Source organism: Callionymus lyra, chromosome 13 (genome assembly GCF_982586985.1).
Source record: "Callionymus lyra chromosome 13, fCalLyr1.hap1.1, whole genome shotgun sequence".
Taxonomy (NCBI): Eukaryota; Metazoa; Chordata; class Actinopteri; order Syngnathiformes; family Callionymidae; genus Callionymus; species Callionymus lyra.
In genome coordinates, this window is record NC_141830.1 from 8,653,986 (window position 1) to 8,678,803 (window position 24,818).

At 39.2% G+C, this 24,818-nt stretch overlaps 1 protein-coding gene across 1 annotated transcript in view; it reads left to right on the forward strand.

Annotated features, from left to right (window-relative positions):
• zfpm2a (zinc finger protein, FOG family member 2a) overlaps window positions 1-24,818 on the forward strand; it is a 161,997-nt gene that overhangs the window by 39,456 nt on the left and 97,723 nt on the right. Inside the window, exons 2-3 of the mRNA XM_087805343.1 lie at window positions 6,818-6,976; window positions 16,304-16,405. Of these exons, the coding sequence (XP_087661469.1) occupies window positions 6,818-6,976; window positions 16,304-16,405 (261 nt within the window). The remainder of the gene's footprint in view (window positions 1-6,817; window positions 6,977-16,303; window positions 16,406-24,818) is intronic.

A 24,818-nucleotide genomic window follows, 5' to 3' on the forward strand; every position in this document is an offset into this window, starting at 1 on the left:
AGACAAGCCTTGCTGCCTCTGCGTTTTCAAGCAGTTTGTTGACTGTTGATTGTAAGTGCCTGAATTTAGGAAGGGCGCCATTTCTAATCACCAGAATTACATTGCTTAGCAACCGGAAAATCAAGTTAAACAAAGGCGTCACTTATTCCTGGACTGCAGCGCATCACGTACGTGGTATACAAGCTTCATCACCGCCGTGGAAAAAAACGGGACTATTTCAAAAAAAAAAGAAAGAAAAAGTGCTCGCAAGGAAAGATTCCTTTGAGGGTTGCTGTAGCATATTAAGCTATTAGAGTGGCGTAAATGGTATCTATTTCATTACGGTGATCAAGGATTAAATTAGAGGCTTGAGCCCTGTAACATATACACTCCAAGGCTGAGGGAGCCCACTGCTTCCCAAAGGTCATTAGAGCTGAGAGAAGAAGATGGCCCCCAGTCTCTTCTTCTTCTTCTTCTTCTTCTTCTCTCTCTCCTCAGCCTGTCGGGCAAGATGAGACCAAATTCTTCCGTCTGTTTTCACACTTTCCTGTCAAGAGACCGAGTGTTAATCCTCCCTTTTCTCGCTCCAGCTGTGGGGTAAACATCATGCACCTGAATCCACCCATATTTTTCCTTCCTCCGCATAAGTTTCGAGGGTGAACGTGGAGTCGGGCTGGTATCAGTCCTGGCACAAAGGGGGATCAGACTTGGCAGGGGTCGAGCCTCGTTGCCCCGGTTTTGTATTTTCCATCTGCATTCATGTCTCAGGTGCTTCATCCTCAGGCCAGTTTGGACAGAGTCTCGAATGGGACTATTTTTGATGGAAAATAAAAAAGTGTATACGTGCAACACCCTCCTACCTCCCCCCCCCCCCAAAAAAAAATCTGTAGCTTTGTTCTGCCGGATTCAATTACCTCCCGTCTAATTAGGAAGCTATAGAGGAGGTGGGTTTGTGATCCAAACATCACACGCTGTGGAGCCTGCTGATAATGGAAGGTATCACTATCACAGCCCAACCAACCGCCGCACAAATGATGGACAGCTGGAAGTTATACAAAAAAAAAACACAACCTGTAAATTAGCAGGAAGGGACAACGTAATGTGCAGCACGTCGCAAACGTACATTATATTTGAAGATTGCCAGATGTTTTTGTTCCTGTTTTCCCTCGTAGAAAATGTCTATCATTGTCTCTGTAGTTGATTCTGATAATTTAGTCAACACATCCACAGTTTGATAGACAATATGCATACACTTCCATTTTTGACTGGTGTAGTACAAACCCTAGTTACCACCCCACGATATTAACCTTGTGAAAATAAAATAGTCTTTTCTTTATGTTTTAGTGATCAACCTTAACTATCACATTTCAAGAAGAAGTGCTTAAGGCGTTATATACAAGTACTAGCTTAAGTTCCCCAGCGTTGCTCAGGGATTTTTACAAAATACAAAACCGCAATAAGTTTTTTAAATAAAAAATTCAAAGGCCATGTCGGCCTAACACCACAGATTCCCAAAGAAGACGCGGACGCTGCTAAGACCAATGTCAGTGCGACTTTTAAAAAGATGTAACTTATTTCGTTTTTTTAACTACAGACCTATGAATTATAGAAAATTAGCGTACTTGGTGCACCACCATTTTTAGTGCAGGATTGATACTGTGTCAGTATTTTAAAACACTTTATGGATCTTAAAATAATAATAATAATAATAAAATATACATTTACTTTAAATTATTTATGTAGTTTGTATGTTTGGTTTGCACATCATATTATAGTGTATGTGTTACCTTAGTTTTTAGGCTTTATAGTTCAAGAAATGACTGAGGACGAGAGGATACAGTCGACTCCAGCAGCCTTTAAAGCTGATTTTTGGACATATTTTGGTTTCAAAGCAAATTAAAGCAGTTACGACTTTGTCAAGAGTCATGTGGTCTGTAAATTGTGCAACAGCAGAGTCAAGTACTCGGACAATACTACAGTATCACAATATATCGTAATTTATTGTATTGTTGCTTCTGTATCTGCATACATATGAACCTATTCACTAATAATAAGGAATAAGTTATTACAACCATTTTCAGACTTTTTTTGTTAGCCCATGCGAACGAATAAGACCAAAAACAAAAAGATCATCTTAGTCCAGACGCAGAGCACATCTTTATGGTCATTTTGAGTCCAAGAAGATCTCTATGGGACCCATGAGATATTTATTATATATAGATATAGTGTAGTTTGTGGAGTAAAAACATATGTTGTGGCAGCAAACGTCTGAGGTATCTTGTCTCTCCGGCCACCAAACCCTCCTCCGTCCTCTGCCCTCTCCAGAAGCCACGCTTCACTTGTGATGCCGCTGATGCTAATAGAGACTTTGGTAGCGCAGACTTGATCAGTGGCTCTTTTGTTCGTGGCGTGAACTCTGTCTGATAGAGATCGCCGGAGCGAAGTGTAGTCCGGAGATGGATATGGTAATGTGCCCACTGAGCCGCGACAAAAAAAAAAAAAAGGTTGATTCTTTTAGACCCTATGATGGGCAGAGGATTAATGGAGATGTGGAGCAAAGGAAGGAGTAAAAAAAAATAACAATGTGATTGTTTAAGAACATCCATCTTTTGTGTACCAGTGATTTGATCCTTCTCACTTGCACCGATGTTTTTTTCTGTCTGACTTCCTGATGGTGCGTTTGAGTCGCCAAGATGATTCTGGATTGTGCTTTGATTGGTTTTTTTTGGGAGGGATTCAGCCAAAAATGAAACTCTATCTCTTTTTAAGTAAACAATGAAAACCTTTTATACTGTTAAAAGACGATATTGAGGATGATCTTTAGAGAAAACTTGAGTACTTTATAATGATTAAAAACTGACTGATATATTGATTAAAGTACTTGTTTTTGTTATCTAATCATATCAAATGATTGTATTGTGATGTCTCTGATGATACCTTTGCTTAATGTTTTAGTGAATTTACAAAGCAGAACTAAATCAAATATAATGGTCAAACTCAATGTAAGATTTAGGAGTACTAGGAGAAAATTAGAAGTAGTTAAAGATCCTCTTGAAACAACTGAGTTGAGTAGGAAATTATTTAAAATATTGTACAGTTCAAAGTACAGCAGAACGGCAATATATCTTGTTATTATTTTCCATGATACTGTATGGATTGACAACACTTTATGGATCCTAAAAAATAAAATATTGCCAAAAAATAATAAAATATATACTTTTATTTATTTATTTTTATGGTGTGCAAATCATATTATACATGTTACCGTAGTTATTTTATGCTTATTTCCTGCTTGTTTAAAATAAGTAAATAAATGAAAAATGTTTTAATTCTGTGAGATCATGGCAATGACTGAGGACGAGAGGATACAAGCCACTTCAGCAGCTTTTAATGCTGATGTTTTGACATATTTTGTTTTTTAAACAAATTAAAGCAGTTACAACTTTGTCAAGAGTCATGTGGTCTGTAAATTCTGCAACACCAGAGTCAAGTACTCGGACAATACTACAAATATATCCTTGTTCCTACAGTATCACAATATATTGCAATTTACTGTATCGTTGCTTCCTTATCAAACATCGTATCACAATGACAATGTTTCTCAGAGAATTCCCCGGACGAACCTGAAATCAATTTTCCTTGTTTCAACTTTCTGTTGAAAGCCAATCATTTTGTTTCTGTGCGGCGCAAATGAAATGCAGATGCTCTCTGTGCGGTGTCGTCGGCCATCTGAACTCCGGAGGAGTCTTGATAAGAGGCTGAGGCAGCACACATTCCTCCGGCCCCCGGTTTCGTCAGCGGCCCCTATAGAAATGCACCAACAAGCGTGGGTCACACAGCGAATGTGACAGGATTTTAAACAGTACACAACTAAATATAGCAGGAACGCCACTATCAGAAAATGAGTTAGGAGTGTGGTGCTGGTCGTTTAGAAAGTCATTATTCTTATCATCGCTGTCTGTGAAATAATTTCAGGTCTCTCCATGCAATGAATACTGTATAATAAACTAAACACGCGAGGATGTGAACAAACTTTGGCGCGCCGTCTTCAAGAAGTCAACCCCCTTTAAAGGCTCCGTCTGTGGAGCATTTCATTTTTCATACTCAGGAAGTCCTCCAGTATCTCTATCAGTTTGAAAACGCTCCATTTAGTTACTATCAGTTGGAGTGGGGAAGTGAGATGCCCTTATTCCGAGTCTATTAAACCTCAATTCTATCTCATCTTATCTCCCTAATCTTTGTGTCTTATTGACCGTGAAGTTTATCTAAAATCTCCCTTTACCCCTTATTATCGCGCGACACTGTAGGTCTATTTTCCGCTTGCTGTTGTATTGGACTGAGGAAGAATCGTTTAGTTGTACACACACAGTTGTTATTCAGCTGTGTAATGGAATGTGTACAAAGTGTGTGTATAGAAATTGCGGCTTTTTCCCTTTTTTTTTTTTTTTTTGCCGCGCCGCCTTGGATTGCCTTGGCAGGAGTGTTTAACGCCAGTCATACAGTCTCCCCTTGATACTGCGATATTTATCTCTCGGTATCATCTTAAGCGATGGTAGGACCCATAGAGTCACTTCGCGCCTCGCTTGGCTCCTCGGCGAATCGGCGCGAGGCATCAGATAAGATCATAAAACTGTATCCTAATTTAAAAGCAGCACTCCGCCCGTGCAGCATCTATTAGAGATCCCTTCGCTAATTCTCTTCATGTCCGGGGCTCCTGCCGATGTAGCGTTCTACAAAGGGGGTAATTTATAAGACTAATGAAAAGAGCAATCAGTTTGTGGACATCAGGGGGGGGTCTTTTATGAGCCGCCATCTAGGGGGAGGGGGGAGAAAGAGGGCTCCCGGAGAAGGGCTCCCCATCACCACTTACCCGACCCCGGAATTATTGCTTTATTAAAAAATGGAGGGCCTCACTTGAACGACAATAGAGCAAACATGTTGAAAGGTGTCAAGAGGGATGTCAGTGTGTTGTGTTTCATCTCCGAGAGTGAGAAGGAAACCTCAGTGTGATCACTCAGGTCTGGCAGGATTGAATTAGTGTCATGGAGACCATTTGTTTACTTGATAATCACCCAAAATTTAACATTTTACTCATTCTCTACTCGCTCAAAATGGGATTTTTTTTTAGAGTAATATGTCACTTTTTGTTATTATATTCAAATATGTGTCTATTTTTATGTATCGACCAGGTTTCCCTTTCCTTTGTCTTGATCTTCGTCCAAAAAGACGCTTAAAAACATCCAAATACCTCCAACCTGCTCGTCTTTAACGTCCATCTTGGGGATGTTTTTTGTGGAAATTTTAACTATATCGGCTTCAATACAAGATGTTACAGACGAGCAGTATGGGAGGTATTTGCATGTTTTAAGTGGCTTATTGGATGAAGATGAAGACAACTGAGCATTTGTCGCTACATCAAAATGAACAAACATGTTTGCCTACAACTCTATAAAGCAACAGATCACTCTGAAAATAATCCCAACCCTTCGTTGACATGAGGGTGAGTAGAAAATGAGTGAAATTAAGTTCTTGGATCAATAACCAAAACATGCTTTTTCGGCATTCCATCTTTTCTTTGCTTTCTATTGGTCACATGATACACACAGAACTTGATAGACTACAATTGTTTACTGATTCAGTCTGTTCTTGTGAGTAGCGGTTGCAGCAGAGTACCGTAGGTGATGATGGACTCCACAATGGCAGTGTTAATCTGCACGGGCACGCCAAGAATGCATGTTACAATGAGAATCTTGCAACAAAAAAAAAATAGAAATGAGTTAATGTAACAACTTCTGAGATACATAAAACACAATTTAAGCTTTTGCATTGGAATCCACAGACTATATAGAACCAAATCCGTACAAGAAATTGATAATTCTTCGTCCTGTACTTCTTTTACACAGGAGGTGGAAACACACACAGATACGCTTCCCTGCCAACATGTCCGTCAAGCCTCGCACAAGACCTGAAGTACCAGTAAATGAAAAAGACTCTAATCCTTGTTATTTCTTTCGCTCTAATCGCTCGGACGGAATTATCGCGAAACATTCCAAAGTTCTCTGCCACTTATTCATCATTGTAATTCACGTGACAACATGTTTTTGGCTGTGACATACAAAAAAAAAAAAAGAAAAGCAGGACATTATCTTAATAACAATCCAAGCGCCCGGGTGAGATGTTTCTTTCCGAGCGAATGCAATTCAGGTGGCGGTACAGTAATCCCATCAGTGCCCTTGATTGGAGCAACAAAAAAAATGTCAATATGCAAATACATAAAAAAAAGGGATGTACAGCTACGAGCTAAAACTCTGAAATAATTTAGATTTAAAGAAATAATACGGCACAGAGAAGGAAAAAAATTAATCACACGGCAAAGTGTCTCCTTTAAGATTGCACTGGTGTATTACCTGGAGGCATGGAATGTAAATGGAAAATCAACATTGTATCCAGTGATAAGGCTAACAAATTAATAAAAGTATTTTTTCTATCCTCCTCCCATGCTGATGCCTCTACCAAAAAGTCTGGAAAGGAACCTTTTTTTTTTTTTCGGTCCTGTGCCGAGTGTATTTCAGGTAGCAGGATTAACATCAATGCCCACCTTGGCGACACGCCGGATTCTTAAAGTCTCTGTAGGATTTTTATTTTCCGCGGCAATAATAGCGTCGAAAATAACAATGGCGCCCGCGAATATCCGTGTTCTCGAACATGGCTTTCAAAGCCTCCGTTCGAATTTTAAATCTGCGGGAATCTGTGGCAGATACAGGACAACGGCGAGCCCCGGAGGCTGTGATGAAATTAGTCAACATAACACCGAGTGTCTATATGTCTGTCGCTTCAGGTCCTCTGGAGGATGGCCTGGAGGAAGAGGAGGAGGAATGCGTTTCCGAGGAGAACGAGCTCATGGGCAAAGAGGAGTTCTCGGCGGAAGAGAACTTCTCGGCGGAGTTCGAGACGGAAAACATGAGCTGCGAGGACATGGAGTACTTCTGCAACAAAGGTGAGGAACGGGAACGATCAGAATCCTTACCCGCACAATATGTTCCGTGCGAGCACGTGCCAGACACTGCTGCCAATGCTGTTTAATAAAAATTCCTCAACATGTTCGAAATCAAACCTGGCACGACTTGCGTCCTCGTATTGAAACTCTCCATTTTTTATTTTGATATCTGATCCCAGCGAACCGTCCCGACAGCAGTGGTTTGATCCGAGCGAGCGGCTGCACCTGCGACACTGGCACCCGTCGCTCTGATACTTTTTTTTACGTGGACGGTGAACCGTCGAACGCCGCTTCCCTTTTCCCCCTCGCCGCCCCCCGCCTCGTGAGCGTGGCGGCGCCCGCACCTGCGACAGCCTCTAGGTCCAATTCTATAAAGCGACCGGGCGTTTGCCAGAACACATCGTCTTTGAACCGCGATTCAATTAGATGCTCTCTTTGTGTGTTTGTTTCATTTTGGTCACACCCCGCCATCACAGGAGCTAATTTGTGGTCCGCTCCAGGTTACGGTGCGAAGATGACAAGGAGTCGTTCTGTCCGTCCCCCCACCACCACCACCACCACCACCACACCCCTCCATCTCAACCCCCCCTGGTTGCGTGGCATCGCTACCCCAGGTGTCCCCCTACTTTTTACCAGCAAGCTGCTGTCATGAATTTGACTTTTTAATGAAGGACGAAGGCTTTGAATGTCTGCCTCTTGGTTCTCCTTTTCAAAGGGAAAAGAAAAATTGTTTGGAATTATTCCTTCACACTTTTAAACTGATGTGCCTCGTGGGATTTCATTATTAAAAAGAAAAAAGGGGAATCTTTCATGTTTTTAGGTAGGTTTGCCCCAGTAATCGTATCAATAATGTCTTTCTTTTGTTCTTCCAATGGCGGCGGGTTGAACATAAAATTGTTTGGAAATGGCAATTACCAGCGACGCCTCCTTTAGCCTTTGTGTTCTTTTCTTTAACTTCAAAGAGGAAATGCACGGTCTTGTAATTGCCCCGCGGGCTATTAAAGAGATGGCTCCAACACATACCGTTTGGTCTCGAGAAGAAGTTCAGAAAAATCTTCAAAGCAAAACCTTGTCAGAGACACTATTGTTACGGGGGTAAAACCGCCAAACCCCCCCCAAAAAAAATCTGCTTTGGTTTCCTCATGTTTGTGATTAAAGTCAACACTAAATAGCCATCCCAGATGTCAAATACCACCATTAATCTGCTTCCTGTCAAACACAAGCTCAGCTATAGTCCGATACTATTTTGCCATCTGGGCTTAGAGTCTTACGTCCTTAAGTCCCGAACGATGTCCAAAATTTTCTTTTCTCCCGATGGCAGGTTTTTTGCACCATCATCAGGTGTAGCCCCTATCCCCCCTTCATCCCTTTTCCTCAATTAGATCTATTAAAAACTAACGTCAGCCTGGCTTAAATTCAGCAGACTTCTGTGAAAGTGCTGGCAGCATTAACCGGTTTTAAGTGTGTTATTCCTCGACTATGGCAGCTAAAAAAAAAAAAAAAGAGAGCCCTCTTGATTAACTAAACCCTCTCAATGTGATGGCACGCTGTAATTAGCCCTGTGCGGACTCCAACGTGGGTTTTAAAGCAGCCACTCATCCCATGGCCTTTATCTTCTTCCTGCTTTTCCCGGAGAATAAGGTCTCCTGTGTAAGGTTCCTCACACTGAGCACTGAGCGCCGACTCGCCCGGTCTTAGCTTAGCCTTGTATCTGTGTAGTCACCCTGTGAAATGGGCTTGTCAGGGGGACCTAAAACCTCCATTAAAAGTTTCAGTCCATAATAGGTATTAAAAAGCTGTAGGAACACAAAGAGGGAGTACCAATTTTCATTAACATATGAAGCGCTTATTAACTTTGATCAGAGTGCGGTGAAGTAGCAAAGCTGCTTAAAAGCGCAAAGGTCAGGAAGTTGAATGCCACCGAACACTGGAGTCATTTGACGTACCCCCTCGCAGAATAGACTCCACTGATAAACGCAGGGAGCACCTCGTCCCGAAGTGGTCGGAGAACCTCGAAAGACAAGGCGCACCTTGACTTCGTACGCCGCTCTGACAAAGCCGTCTGACCTCTTCGGTGGTGAACTGAAATGAGTTCTTAAAAAACTTAAATAGATGTGTGAAAATATAAATGTATATCCTTAATTTAACAAAACAATCTTCTTTGCACCTCGAGAACCTTGGGACCGGTAGACCAATATGCTGGATCCGTCCCTTGTTGATACATTCCGTGGTACTTTGAGTTACCCAAGTTTGTTTTGTTTTTTTTGGACAATGAACTGACGGTGAAAAAAATCCCGAAGTTCATGATTCATTTATTCATTCATTTCAGTCGCTACTAGTCCAAAGGAAAGAGGCACTTAAACTGTAGTCGTGTCCCAGTTGAAAATAGCTCTTGATAAGTCATGGTTATCATAGCACTGGAGAATATCGTGTTGTGTAGCTGCTCTATTTTCTTAATTTAAGTTTGGTAACTTTAAATAGACATATGTTCTGTAGCGCTACTCTTTAACATGGGTGTTTTCGTAGCCCCCGAAATTCAATTAAGTTTTACTCATTTTCTACACACACATGTCGAGGTAAGGGTGGGATTATTTCATCCGAGTCTCCTTGGAGGTACAGGTGTACTTGTATGTCCATGACAGTCATGAACGTAGCTCACTTTTTTTCGTCCTCCTCTTCCGAAAAGACACAAAAATAATCGCAGTATCCGCTGCAGAACAGAACGATTTCCCTCTGGCCATCAGACTACTGTATGTAATATAACTTTGAGCAATGCACTATTTAAAACATTATTTATTTGTTCTATTTATATATTTTGTTTATTATTTATATTTATACTTTTATATACATTAATTATATGCAATATTTTAAAAATGTATTGATTCTGTTTATATTATATTGCACTATTTATAACTTATTAATATTTATATTTATACAATCACCCTATGCTTTTTCTCTTTAAATGGTTACCAAGCAATGAAATTTCGTTACCAGTTTTTCACCAATTTTTTTCTCTTGTGCAATGAAAATAAAGAAAGTCTAAAAACCTCCAAATACGACCATATTGCTCGTCTGTAACGTCCATCTTGTATTGAAGCCTCGACATTAGGAATAGGTCTGACAAAAAGTCAGCCCCCATTGTGACAAATTCCAAAAAATATTCCAAACCCTCACCATAAGTGTGAGTAGAAAATTAGTGAAATTCAAATTTTGGGCGAGCTATCACTTCAGCTGTTTAAAACCAACTCCCATGGATATTAAATACAATTTCCCTAAATTCAATTGAACTTTTCCATCAGCTTGTGTAGTTTTATCTCGGCTAACAAAACTCCCTCGTAGTCCAACTCCCACACATGAGATTCTGCACTTTGTGATAAATAAGCTGTTGTCTTCAAAGTGAAACGCCCGTCTCAACTTTATCACCGCGAAAAAGAAAAAAAAAAACGACTCTTCACTCGTGTGAAAAATATCAATCAGGTCAAGCATAGTATTGTATGTTTGACCAGATAGTGCAGCGTGAACAAACGGTAATGCAGGGCCTCAGATAGAGTCTGTCCACCTATTAAGTCTCATGTGTGGACAGAAGAAGACGTATTTAAAAGAAATAACCTTGTCCTTCCCTGATATTAAAACAATCTCGCACAGAACATCTTCTCTTGCTCTGTCGTTCCACATTTATGAGCAGCAACGATTTACAGTTGTTTGACCCACCTGTCTTTATTTCTGTGCAGGAAATCCGTTCCTTGTTAAAAAAAAAAAAAGCTTTGAGTGGCAGAAACACTTTTTTATTACAATAATAGTGAAAAGTAACCTTGCTTTTCTCGCCGACGTTTTTATTAGCGAGGGTCGGCGACGTCTCAACAAGCTGTTCCGCTGAAGACGGTTCCAAGTTCTGCGATGACAAATGAGTCGCTTAGTTTGTTCTGACGGTTGACTAGTGTTTCAGTTCATGCTCTTAGTTCCTGCTCAGTTTTAGACGCTTATATCACGTTTTTATTCCATTTGCTTTTCAAAAAACAGAAGGAAAATATCAATTGATACTATAATATAGTTATAAATTGCTCATATCAAGATTAGGGCTCGGAATCTACGAAGTATTGAAACTCTTTGTCCATCGGTTCTACGCTTCGGTGCTCACGATATTGTGTCGATTTTTTAGATTAAAAAAAACAATAACAAAGGCCGTGAACATCAGAATAATTTGTTACTAGTTAGCAAGTGTTTTTTTGCCCTTGAAAATATTTGTTATTTAGGATTTTTGTAAGAAAAAAGCTCAGCGTAGAAAAGTACCAAAGCTGGACAATGGATGTCAAGGTTTGTAAGTAAGTAATATTTTTTAAAGCTAATTTCTACACCAGGGTCACAAGGTGTTTAAACAATCAAAACAATACACAATAAAATATATACTTATCAACACAGGAGTCAAGGAAAATCCTGCACAAATAAAAATGTTTTAAGATGTTTCTTGAAGGGTTTTTTCCTTAAAAATTGGTCTTGGTATCGAAAAATAACGATATCAGTATTGTTTATATCTTTGATAATATATTTTCTCTATCTCAATAACCCCCCTTCCCCTCCCCAATCCGTGTTTTTAACTTCTAAAACTCACCTTGAACTGTAAAAATATCCTTCACTGATTAATACTTCCCAACGTAAAATGCCATAATTCGTCCTGCTGTGTCGCCGAAGACATCATCAAAGATATCCTGTCTCCAAAGTGGAAGATCTCCTCGGCACTTTGAGAGCATCAGTGCCCGGAATGGTAAACGCGGGATTCTGAATGCACAGTTGATGCCGGAGAATATGGGGAAATGCTAATTTGTGGTGCGATAAGATGAATCGAGTCATCCCTTTAGCCCCATTTGACTCAGCGGAGGAAATTAATCATTAATGTTTGTTAAGTATGACAATCTAACTGGGCCAGATCTACATGCTCACAGACGAAAGGCAGGCGAGAGATAAAGAGCCGGGGCTGCAGACAACGGAAGGAAACTGCCAGATTCTGTAATGATGGGAATTTATTGGCATTTAAAGAGACAGTGGCGAGGCGTTTCGCTAATAGCCTTCCTCCATTGGAGTGCCTCTCCCTGCCGCAGATTGCGATGCAATTCAAACCTATTTCTCCGATAGCAGACGAGTCTCACAGCTACGCTCGACATTGCCGTGGAAGGTTGTGACTTTATCTCCAGCTGCATAATCTGAATCAACAACACAACATGCTTAAAGGTGTCGCCCTTAACATTATATTCCCAAAGTTACTCGGGATTCCATTGATTAAAAAAGTTGAATTTAGCTTAAAAGTTTGTACATATTTTCACATTTTGTTTTTACATTAGTGGCAATGAAGTCTGAATCTCATACACACCAAATATATATATTAAACTCCATTGTTTGAGAATATTGGACTTTAAAATTCTTAATTTGTATTATTAGTGTTATAGGTATTTCGATTAAATTGTTGTTGTCTTATAAGATTTTCATTCTTTTTTTAAGCTATAGCATAATGACAATATAAAAATCATTGGGAAATAGATGTACATGAGTGTATGTTGTGTAAATGTATTCCATAGATTGGTTGTTTCATTGGATATTGTTTCTTTTTCTCATTTTTATTTTTTGATAAGTCAATGTTTTCTTACATGTACAAATAAGATATTGTAATTCTAAATATACAGACACATTTATGTTTTGATGGATCTACTGACTCCTTTAAGAAACATCTTAAGACGTTTTTATTTCTTAAGGCTTTTCCTTGATTTTCTAGAACTCCTGTTGTGTTATCAGTTGTATCTTGATCTTTAAAATATATACATTATTGAATATTGTTTTGATTGTTTAAGCGCTTTGTGACCCTGGTCTGGAAAAGCACTATATAAATAAAAATGACTTACATACTTACTCACATTGCAGAGGCTTTGGATTTTGCTTCAAATGGCGGGTAAGATGGGTTGATAGTTCATGCTGTTGAGGCTATTTATTAATATATTTTTTAATTTAAACATTAAACAAATAAACCTGACAAATTTAACAACTCAAAACTGTGGCATATTTTATCTTACTTTCCTTTAAGCTTTTGCTGTGATGCACTCGTGTCACGCCATTTTATCTAGTGACATATTTAAAATCCTTTAAACATTAAAGTACTGCAGTATGAACAGGTACACTCAAGAGATACCGGAGTAGCCTCAGCGTTTCCACAGGCATGTCTCAATAATGGCAAATAATCTGAATGAAATCGCCCGATAAACGCTGACCCGTCTCCAGATTCCGTGGCCAGGATTAAAGTGCTGTGAGCTCCTTAGACTCGCACACGTCACATTGACATTTTCAAGGGCTTCCTCGGCGAAGCGAGCGCTACGAGGGAGAGGAAAAAAGCCAATATGACTTTGTTGCTACCTTGCTGGAGGAATTGTTTGTGTAAATCGCCTATAAGCTTATTGACCCGGACGAGCGGCACCAACGCGTGCGCCTTGCGTTTCGGGTTCAAGAGCCGGTTCTTTGATGAAGCGGCGATAGGGCTGATGTTTAACAGCTCACTGACTCCCCTCGCATGCCCGCCAACCCTGAACACAGCAGGCCTCCTCGCTCCCCGGTCCCCTTCCCCGCCGCCTTCTGCTCTCCCCTCGTCCTCCAGCGACCACTTTGGATTGTTGGGTGATCGTGACCCGAGCCGGATGGAAATGGAGGTTTTTAAGGAGGATGAGAAACGGTTAAGAAAGCAGTTACTGCTGCTGGGCCATGAGATGTTCAAGGGTGGTTAAAACATTTTTTTATCTACTGTCAGACCAGTCGGCTAAAAACCCAGAAGCGTCATACCAATTTCACTTAGTCACATTATTCTGGTCAAATATCGAACATTTTTGTGGGGCTGGGTATCAAACTTGCTTCGTCTTTTATTACCAAACGTGTTTAAAACTTGATTCTTTTCCTGAAGAAAAACTAATGCGGGACAAAAGCAGTTAAACTTGTTAATCGTAAGAAAATGTTCTTTGCACCGAAATTTAATTGTATTTTTTTGTTGTTGTTTTCACTACAGCCTGTAGTGTAAATTTACCGATTCTAAAAATTCAACTCAAGATTTGTACTATGGTTTTTTTTTGGTCATTTTTCTTTGGTTTGAATTGAATTTATAAAAATAGTATCCAAAAAATATTGTTCAGGTACTTGACATTATTGACACTGCAACGGCCACTGAGACGATATCTGAGAACGTCCAGCCGATTTGGACCCGCCTCGCCACGGGTTAGGAAATGATCCAACGGACTTCTGTCTTTCTAATAATGTCGGTCATTTTTTTAATTGGATCAGGCAGCTGTCAATTAAAACGGCTGATCTGTAGTTTCAAAGCTCAATCCATTAAACTCAAAAATAATTACGGATGTATATGTTGGTGCACCAGTTATGACGTTTAAGAAGTTATATTATAAAATAAAAGAAATTCAATGTCTGTAGATACTGTTTTGCCTTTTAAATTCACCAAATACCTTTTATTTTTATCACTTGTTTCCTCAGATCGACATCCTGTCATTTGTGTAAAAAAAACATTAAAAATGAAAGGTTAATTTCTCGAAAATAACAGTGAAAATGTAATTTAATTTTAATATATTTGTGTGTCTAGATTATTCCTACTTTTCCCGTTTCATATTTTGCTTTTCTCTCAAACTGTACATTTTGCTAGACAGGCTTTCAATTCATCTGAATTTTCAGGATCTGGCATCACCAAAAAAACACAACATAGTTGGTCTCAATCGTCTCCACCTTTTTTTTTTTAATTCCCTCCTCCACTCTTTTACTTTAGATCTCCCCCAGCACTTCATCCTCACTCTTTTTTTTTTCTTTTTTGTTCCCCCCTCGCTGACATTTGTGCGGAAAACTTCATCAAAGCCGAGTGACATTGTTCCCTGCGAGGTTGCCGGGGCGATGCTGTTTAAAATGCATTGCGAAGGGTGTTAGATAGAAAGGCAGGAAATCCTTAATCACTGCTTAATTAAGGAATCATCTTGTAGCTTCATTTCCCGGCCTGTAATTAAACACTTCCAATACGTTTCGTTACAGGGCTTAACATGTTCGCCCAAGATCAAGGTAGTGCCTTTAACATTATCTCTGGGAAGAAAAAAAAACTGCTTCCATTGGAAAGGAACTGTTGATACACACCGTTATCCTAAGACCAGTCTGGAATTCTAAGAAGGTTACGGGGGCCCGACAACAAAGCTTTTGGAAGATGTTTCGGCAGTTGCTGAGGGAGGAATCCGGAGCCCGAGGAGGCTCTTTTTGCGAAAGCGAAACTGGGTCATAATGACCTCATGCTCTGTAAGTGGGACGTATCTGAACATTGTGTTGATGCTACAAGAGTGGAGGCAGATTTAACAGACGCGTCGTTGAATACACACAGTAATAAAGAAACAAAATTAAAAAAAATAGTCACAGGTACGACATGTTTTTTATTCTGGTTCACAGTGAATTAAATGAAGGGACTGTTTGTTCTTTTTTATCACAGGTTTTATCTTATGTTATCGCGGCACATTTACTTAACACAATTGTTTTTTTTAATACTTCTAATTAATTATCATTCATTAATTTAAATGTGTATCTTTCTTTTGTATCTTTGTTTTTTTCTGGGGTTTCATCCCTTTTTTGTTTGCCTTTTCTATCATGTTCTTACTTTATTTTCATTAAAAAAGGTTACTTTTTTTTTAAATGTATGTAAAAATAAAAAAGAACGGCTTCATTATTTCCTATAGTGTCTAACAGTAATTTAATACCATTTAATATAAAATATTTTCCATGCGTTCATGACTCAAGTTCAAACCAAAACAGAATCAGAAGTAAGTTCTAGATAAAACATCCAAGAATATAATGTGTCATTATTTCCATGTGTTTTCAAAGTAGAACTCCAGCTCAGTGTTTACGTCTTCATAACATCTCGTACCCAAATATAAGCTCTACATCCCATAAACATACCTTCTAGCTTGTTCCACAATAGATCAAAAGGGTAATAAATAGCCAGCTGGCTCCAACACATTGCTTTCCACTTCCTGTTCAGCGGGGACTTCCTTCCTGTTCCTGCCGACACTCATGGGAAACTTATGTGATCAGAAAAAAAAGAAAAAGAAGTGTTGCAGCTGGATCAGATGAGCTCGGGGGGGTCAACACCAAACACTCTCTGGCAGAATATTTTATTTTTCGTTGGGATGCTATCCAGAGTGGTCGGGAAGGGCGTCCAGGTTGATAAACTTAATTGAATTCTCGGCGCGCGGACATTGAATTTGGAGCGACGGCCGCCAAGCGTTGTGTTCTTCGTGTGACTCGATTACGTCTGTTCGGCAGGAGAGGAGGACGGCAACCGAGAAGGAGGGGAGTCGGAGGTGAACGGGCAGAGCGAGAAGACCAGGGACGCTGCCATTGGCCCGGACGAATGGGACGGTCCAAGTAAGTACAGAATAAAAGCACCGTCAGTTGTGGGTCGTATGAACACCGTCGTACATGTACTTATGGATTTGAATGTAAAAGTTTAAAAGTTTGTTTAGCATTTTTCTTTTGGTTCATGTGTGATGTATATTCAAACTTCTGGAGATGTTTCACACTAGTATGTCATCGGCGTAAGAAGTTATTTTAGCATGCGTCACTTACTTTTATTGTTCCCACACTGGGAATATTTAGGACAAAAATGTTATTTTTTTATACGTTTCAACAATTTGTAAAGCTTTTTATATTAGTTTAGCTTCAAAATGAAATGAACAAAATAGGACTATATTGTTATAATAAGACTAGACTATTAGATTAACGTTTTTAAATATTGTTTTGCATCATTTTAAATATTACAAACAACGTATTTTAGGTGACTTTTAAACTTAAATGTTGATCAGTATCAACCCAGCTTTGCTCAAGTACATTTATCAAAATCTAAAACCTTTTATTCCCTTATTGTGTTTACAACACTGGATTTTTTTGTGGTGGAAAAATAAAACAACATATAAGTAAAAAAATAAAAAAATAATAACAAAATAAAACTAATTACATTCAAATCATTTAAACAATATTGATATTGATATATCTGATCTGTAAATGCTGTTATTGTTCATTTTATTTACATAACTGATGGATGTGAGTGAGAAATGTTGTCATTCATCTATTAATAACTAATAAACAAACAAATGACAACAATAATGAAGGTTAATATCTTTTTCGTATTGGTTTTATCAAGCTGGTACTTTTAAAGCGTGTCTAAAACTCTGCATAAAGAATGTAAAGAATCTTGTATAAAATGTATTTTCCTACTATTTTTAAATTATGTTTACACACTTTACCTTCTGTCAGTATTTGTTTCTGGTTATTTCAAACCATCCCCGCCATGACTATATTTTAATAGATGTAAAGTATTTGTATTTTGGACAGAAAAGGATCATGGGATATGAAACCTAAAACTAAAGGGAAGTACCAGTGCTTTTGCATCTGGTTAATACTGTGCCAGTATGAAACACAGTATAAAATAATTGTTTTTCTCGGTTCTTCAGGATGCTGGATATCCTGCAAATTAGTACCAAAAGAAAGACGTACTTCATCCCGTTCTTCCATTTGTGTGAACCCGAAAACATTCACATTTGCTCACACTCGTCACGTTCCCCATTTTCCTCTCTTTTATTCCACCATTAATTCGGTATAGCCGGGGGTTAAGTGGTCACTGGATACATGTAATAACACCGGCATAATTCACTTCTTCTTAAAAACCTGAAGCATCTCAGATGGCGGGATCTTGTTTTTGCTCTTCCTCGGAGACAAACTTCATCACGTTGATGGATCACACCAGATGGGTGCATAGCAATTACTGCAATCGCCAGCACACACACACACACACACACACACACACACACTGCTGAACACACAGAATATGATTCCTTTTAATACATCAAATGACCTCGAGAATTTACTGCAGGTACATGCATCTGCAAAAGAAAAGAAAAGAGAGAAAGAGAGAGAGGGGAGGAAAAAAGTGGGATTTGGGCAAGTTGTGTGCGCTCGCCTGAAGCCCCCCGGGGTGTGTATTTTATACTGACAGTGAATCAGTGTTATCACACCTATCAGATAATGCATTTATCATTAAATTTCACATTTGCATTTAAATCTGGCGAAGGAAATGAGCATTGCCGGCTAAAGATAAGAGCGGTGGGACGACAGTAATAAACCATCACTGTGATCAGTCGGGAAGACGGGGCTGAGGGGGTCAGCTCACAATCGTGGAGGCCGTGACAAGAAGAAGGCGTCGCACGCGGCGAAGGAAAATGCTGAGCTTAAAAAATACTTTTTCAAAGCAAGGAAGACGGACGCGAGCTGATGTATGACTGGCTGTAATTATGCTTCTGCCGCTACTTAGCCATCCGAAAGAGAATTAGAGGCTCAGAGACACACTGGTGGACAGGAAGCGGAGAGAGACACGACTTTGGCGTCTTATCTGCAGGAGAGTTGAACTGCTGATGTGGGGGTGTCCAACATATTAGCGCTAAAGCCAGAGCGGCAAGAAAGTATTATTCAGTTTGTGGACTTGGAGAGAACAAACATTTGACTTTAAGGATCAAGCGGCGGAAGTTTTTGGCGGACGCGATTAAGTCACCGGAGCGAGAGAAAAAAACTTCTTTTTTTTTTGACACTCGATTGATAAAAGAAATCAAGAAAGACATGAATAATCATGACATTAAAAATCAAAAAGTATGACTTAAGCACCTAAATCAGCAGTTTTACTTTGAGTTCCTCCTGGACGACTGATCTCTAAGAGTCCAAGTCCAGATTTCCTGCAGAAATTTTGCCCTTTTTTAAATCTTTTTAAAATTTGATCCCTCTGCTGATCAACCTCCTTAAAAATAATAATAAAAGATTTATTGATCATGTTCAAATAGTTTAATGAGAATTTAATTAGATAACATGTCGGTAAGAAAAAAGTACAGTATCATTAAAAGTCATCAAAACAAACTGTTTTATTGTCTTTCTACTCCATTTTTTAAGTAAATGTAGTAGTATATTGAAAATACATATTCTAGTTACCAATTTATCTAGAAAATAAAGACGTTAATAAGGAGAATATAACACCAGTGTTCCCAAACCACAATGCCCAGTATCCCTATCCTTCCCATTTAATTCATGTTCCATTGATTATTACTGTGAAAAAGGTTTTATATTGGGGGAAAAGACGGATTGTCCAATGTAGCATTAGCCTCTGACTCCTTACACAAGGATACCGAGGGCAGACCAGCTCTGGTGTAAAAGTTACTGGCATTAACACAATAACTTTATTAACAGTGATGATCAGGTGCTTGTTTGAAACATCTTGAGAAGAAGTTTAACAAAAATAAAACTGCTTGGCAGTAACTTCAACCATTCAATATTCTGATGGCACTGATATACTATACTTCCAAAAGACTGCTCCTCAAACAAAAAAAGACAGCTACTCCCATAAGCTCTCTGGGTCCACTCCCCTCCTCACCATGCTCCCTCCTGTGGTGCGACAATGATCGCTTCCTTTACATAACAAAATGAGAGTCCACAGGGGGTTTCCAGCCAATCTGCTGCCATGTGGGTATTATTGGTAGGTCAGCAAAATGCTGTGACTTTCTAGTGTCAAGAATCATTATTTTCAGTCAAAAAATAAACCTGTTAAAATGAGTAAAAAACAAACACCAGTCGAAAGCTCGTGGTGATTCAGCGTGATCGTAAAAATGTACTTGTAATGCTTTTTTCCCCAGTTGTACTAGTTGTAATCTAAAGTTCTTTACATGAGAATGATCCCGATATTTAACTGGTCCGTGGTGTGAGAAAAGTTTTTGGGACTACATTAATGATACCGGGAAGATCCTAACAACGTATAACGCATTTATTTAGCTTTTTTTTTAGTTCCAAATTTCAATTATTTCCTCAGATTAGCCGTGGGAATACAGTGTCTTTGAAGCCAACACTCGTGCTGTCATTAGCCAAACAAAAACAAAAAGTGTTACCAGGTCTACACTAACCAGCTCTGTTTTGAAAATCATATTATCGCTCAGCACTTCTACTGACCACTGCAACGGTTCTATTTTCCCAAAAATTCTGTTTTCCTGTGGTATGAAAGTTTTTGGGACTACATAAATGATACCTGGAAGATGCTAACAAGGTATAACACATTTATAAACCTTTTTTTTTTTAAGTAGTCACGTTCCAAATTTTAACTATTTCCTCTGATAAGCAGCGAGAATACAATGTCTGTGAAGCCAACACTCGTGCTGTCATTAACCAAACAAAAACAAAAAGTGTTACCAGGTCTACACTAACCAGCTCTCCCTCTGTTTTTGCAAGATCATATTATCGCTCAGCACTTCTACTGACCACTGCAACGGTTCTATTTCCCCCAAAAAAATTCTGTTTATAATCAACATGTCTCCAATATATTTCTCGGCTAATTAGCGCCGGACGCGCCGAGGCGTGCCGCCTCCTCTGCCCCCCGCACGGGCGGCGTGGAGTGGGCCGAAATTAATCTTTGGCGCATAATAATGCCATTCACTCCGCCATCATGGCTGCGATGAAAGGTCATTTCCCTTTTTAATTTTTCCCATTGTGCTGCAAAAGTCAGATGGCCATGTTCTAATTTGAATAAAGAGAAGAATCAGACAATCAGATAATGAACGTCGGAAATGACATGACTTCCTGTTCGGAGCGATTAAAAGCAAATTTATTTAGTTAGAGACTGTCTCCCCTTTAATCTCTTTGTAAATGTTCCGATAGTTCGGCGCTCCGGAGCGGGAGAAAAAAAAAAAAGAAAGTTCTTTGTTATTCTTTGGCTTAAAGTTAAAGCAGGTGTGATTATGATCAGCAACAGATAATTTTTAATCACTGCCCGTGTGCATCTGAATGGGAAGTGTCACGTAAAAAGTCTTTTAAATGAGTCGGGCTCACTCGGAACACCTGCTTTAGTGAGTCCATTCAAACGCTTCTGCTGAGTAACAACAAAAGCCCGTTACAATCTACATCCACTAATTAAACTTTTTTATATATTTTTTGTTCCCACCGTTTCATCTTCGCTCGTGTCAAGTGCGATCACTTCCCCTCTATTCTCTTGATTTTCCTACTCAGTCACTGGAATAGAAAGACTCGCTATTAATCTGATAGTGATTCACACCCGCTTGTTTCTGGGTCTCTGATGTGGAACACCCATCGTGTCTCGCTCCGTCTCCTCGCCTGCATGTCCTTAAGCGAATCTTCACGCCGATCTCGGCGTCTTGTGTTCATTTTCCCCCGCAATCATCCGCCGATTTCCGGAGATACGGGAGTCATGCTATTCTACTCGTTTTCACGGACTGCCAGCGATAGGCATCTGAAGCGGCGTCTTTCATTCTCCCACACTTGCGTTTTCCTCTGGGCTAATTGGGAGCGACGCGCGTTAGCTAGCTAACTCTGCTAATGAACTTGTTGGCGGCCTTATCTGACTGGATGTAAACCACACCCCCCGCTGAAAGTCTCGGGAAAATCCAGGGTTCGTTAGGAGCGCTTTAATTGTTATCACTCCTCCCATTGTGTTGCGCTACCGCACGAGGAGGATGAAGTTACACACTCCTACGGTGGTGTCGTAATGGATCCTGGTTTTTACGAGACCACGTTTACACAAGCAGGCCCGTTGACTTTCTTACACACAATCTTCCCTTCAACCTCTTAATTATTTAACTTGATTTATTTATTTGTGTGTGTCATCAAGTTGAGGTCAGTACAAATGCATAAAGTGTATATATATCACCGGTCAAATCCGGTCCACCAAGTCACTTTATGTAGCCTGCCGGGTGACTTAAATCAAGGTAGATTAATGTTTATATTGAAGACTATAAAGATGTCAGTGTTTAATATAAGAGAAGGTACATAAATAATCAATGTCAGCAATTATTAAGGGAATTACTATAACAGTAATGAAGTGGTAGTAAGTATTTGATAGAGGAGGATAAATATAGAGATAATTAAGATGAAGTATTCTTACAAGGATAAAAAAGGTTTTAATCGCAATCAGACTAGGGCGGCATATCAAACTTCAATTCTTTATGATTAACATTTTATTTTATTTTTTACTGTAAGAAAGTGGTTTATAGTGGAAGCTGAAATATAAACTTATTTAACTGGGAGTAATCTTTTTTTCTTTTTCGTAGATTGATCTCATTAAATTGCAAAAAACGCGGGTTTCAAACATGCCTTAAATCAGACTCAAACTGCTACGAACTGTTTAGTAAGGATGAATGTTGTTCTCATCGCGACTCGGCTCGAGGATTTTGTCCACTTGTGTGATAGAGTTTGACACACCTGGTCTAACGTACGACTATAGTTGAGGTTGTGTAGAAAATACTCTGCACAGAAAAGGCAACCACAGAAAGTAGTTTCATTGAAATACTATTTTCTTTTAATTGAATCCTCTGGACGATCAATATCTTCATGAAAGTATCCATCGTCATGTTTTATTTTTATTTTAAGTCAAATAATCAAGGGCTACATTCCCCTTACAAGTCGATTTATTTTTAAGATATTTAGACAAAAATGAAGTTGAAATTACTTGTTAGAACATTCTGTCAATTAATACAAGAAAACTACTATGTTTTCTCAAACTATTGGCAATTTCTGTTTATTTTTTACCGTCTTAAACTTGTATGTCTTGATCTTTGGCTTCAAACTTAACCTTTGAACTTGACTGGGTTCCCCTGTTTGGACCAGCCTGCTTCACATTAGATGAGTAAACCTGGAGCGTCCATGGATTCTACATCATGGAGTAGAAATCCAGGTTCAAACCCTGAGACTGAAGACTTTTTCTCAGTCCTGGGCGTTCTCTGGCAGTCGAGTGACGCTAAGAGGCTCGGAGAAGCATCTCCCGGTGCCAGCAGGACCTCAGCCAGGGGTCAGCAGCCGTGCTGAGGGGGGTCCACCTGACAACCACACACAGATGGGACCGACATCAGAGCCGACCCCCGAGTCGACTTGAAACAAGACGACAAGCACTCGCTGAGTCGGCAGCTTCACTCGGATGTAAAAAAAAAAAAAAAAAGAGTCTCATTTGTGCCACCAGCGTCCGATCCATCTTCTCCACACCAACAATAACCGCTTCAGGTTTAACGCACATATGTCACGCGAGCAGGGATGAGACGAGCAGATGGACCCGGTGCCGTGGCAGGTGCCGCCGCGAATGTTTGCTCTCACGCTGATATTTTTATCACAGGAAGATGCAAACACACAAATATTTTGGGGAAAAGGACAGTTTTGTCGCGAGTCAAAGTGACGGACAGGATGAGTCCATGGATTGAACTTGAGTGGACCGGTCGGTTGAAGTGTTGCTCCAACATCCAGAGGACGGTTCGGGGACTTTCCTCAGGATCTTTTATAGAGTTTTTCAGGATGACATCTTGCTTTTGTTTGTGTTTATTTGCGTGGGAAAGTAAATATACAGGTAAAAACAGGTGAAAATATGAATAGCGGCATTGACTATGGACTCAAAAATGTCATACATTAGTTTAACCTTGAAAATGGAATTGCTGGAATAAACAAAATCTTTCACGATGTTGTAATTTTCCGAGTTTCATCTGTTTTCGTGTCTTTTATTTCTTTGTTTGGTAATTGAGGTACTTGGGCAGATGGGTCGTGATGTGATTGGTTTGGTCGCACCTGAAGAACATTCCTAAATGGTGTGGATTTTTGGGTACGTTGTGTGTTTTTTTTTCTTGAGATGTGTGTGAAAATGTCTTGTAGAGACTCTTGTTTTGAGAAACTTTACAAGAAAAATGTTTTTTTTACCCCAGCGGCAGATATTTTTTAAACTGCAAAAACTATTATAATATAATTTGTCTATAATATTATAATTTAATAACTTAATTAAGTATATTTGTTATCCAACTTAATCATCAGCTAAATTCTCCAGAAAAAAACCCTTGTGTTACCTCTGGGTCAAGGTGACCCGGAGGATCAAAAACAAATGTGTTTGTGGTATCCCTTGTGTTGTCTCTGGGTCAAGGTGAACGACCTCCACCACTGCATATATATTAATGGAAACCAGGGATAGAGGGATTTGTTTTTTAGAATTTCTACTGCAAAAATAAGTACGTTTTGTCAAATTAACAAATAAAATCGGCAACATTTGTTTTTTGATCTGAAAACTAAATCAGAACAGAATGTTCAAAAAATTGTTTCTTACCCCATTTACAAAATGTTCTGTAGCTGTAACTATAAACATGTCATTCAAGACAAATGGTTGTCTTAGCCTTTGTGTTGTCTCTTAATCAAGGTGACCCGAAGGCCTGCAAACAAATGTGTTTGTGGTATCCCTTGTTTTGTATCAGGGTCAAGGTGAACGACCTCCACCACTGCATATGTATTTATGGAAGCCAGGGACACTTTTTTTTTTTTTTTTAATTTCTCCTGTAAATTTAAAAGTATTGTCAAATTAACAAAAAAAAATAAGCAATGTTTGTTTTCTCCTATTAAGATATGATCTAAGAACTGAACAGAATCTTAAAGAAATAGTTTCTTAACCCATATACAAAATGTTCTGTAACTGTAACTATAATCAAGTAATTCAAACAACAAATAGTTGTTTTAGCCTTTGAGTTGTCTCTGGGTCAAGGTGACCCGAAGGCCCGAAAACAAATATGGCTCTGGCTTACATAAATGGCAGTGGTGGAGGTCGTTCACCTTGACCCCGAGACAACATAAAGGCTAAGACAACAATTTGTCTTGAATTACTTGTTTATAGTTACAGAACATTTTGTAAATGGGGTAAGAAACAATTTCTTTAAGGTTCTGTTCAGTTTTTAAATCATATCTTAATAGGAGAAACAAACGTTGCTGATCTTTTTCTTCT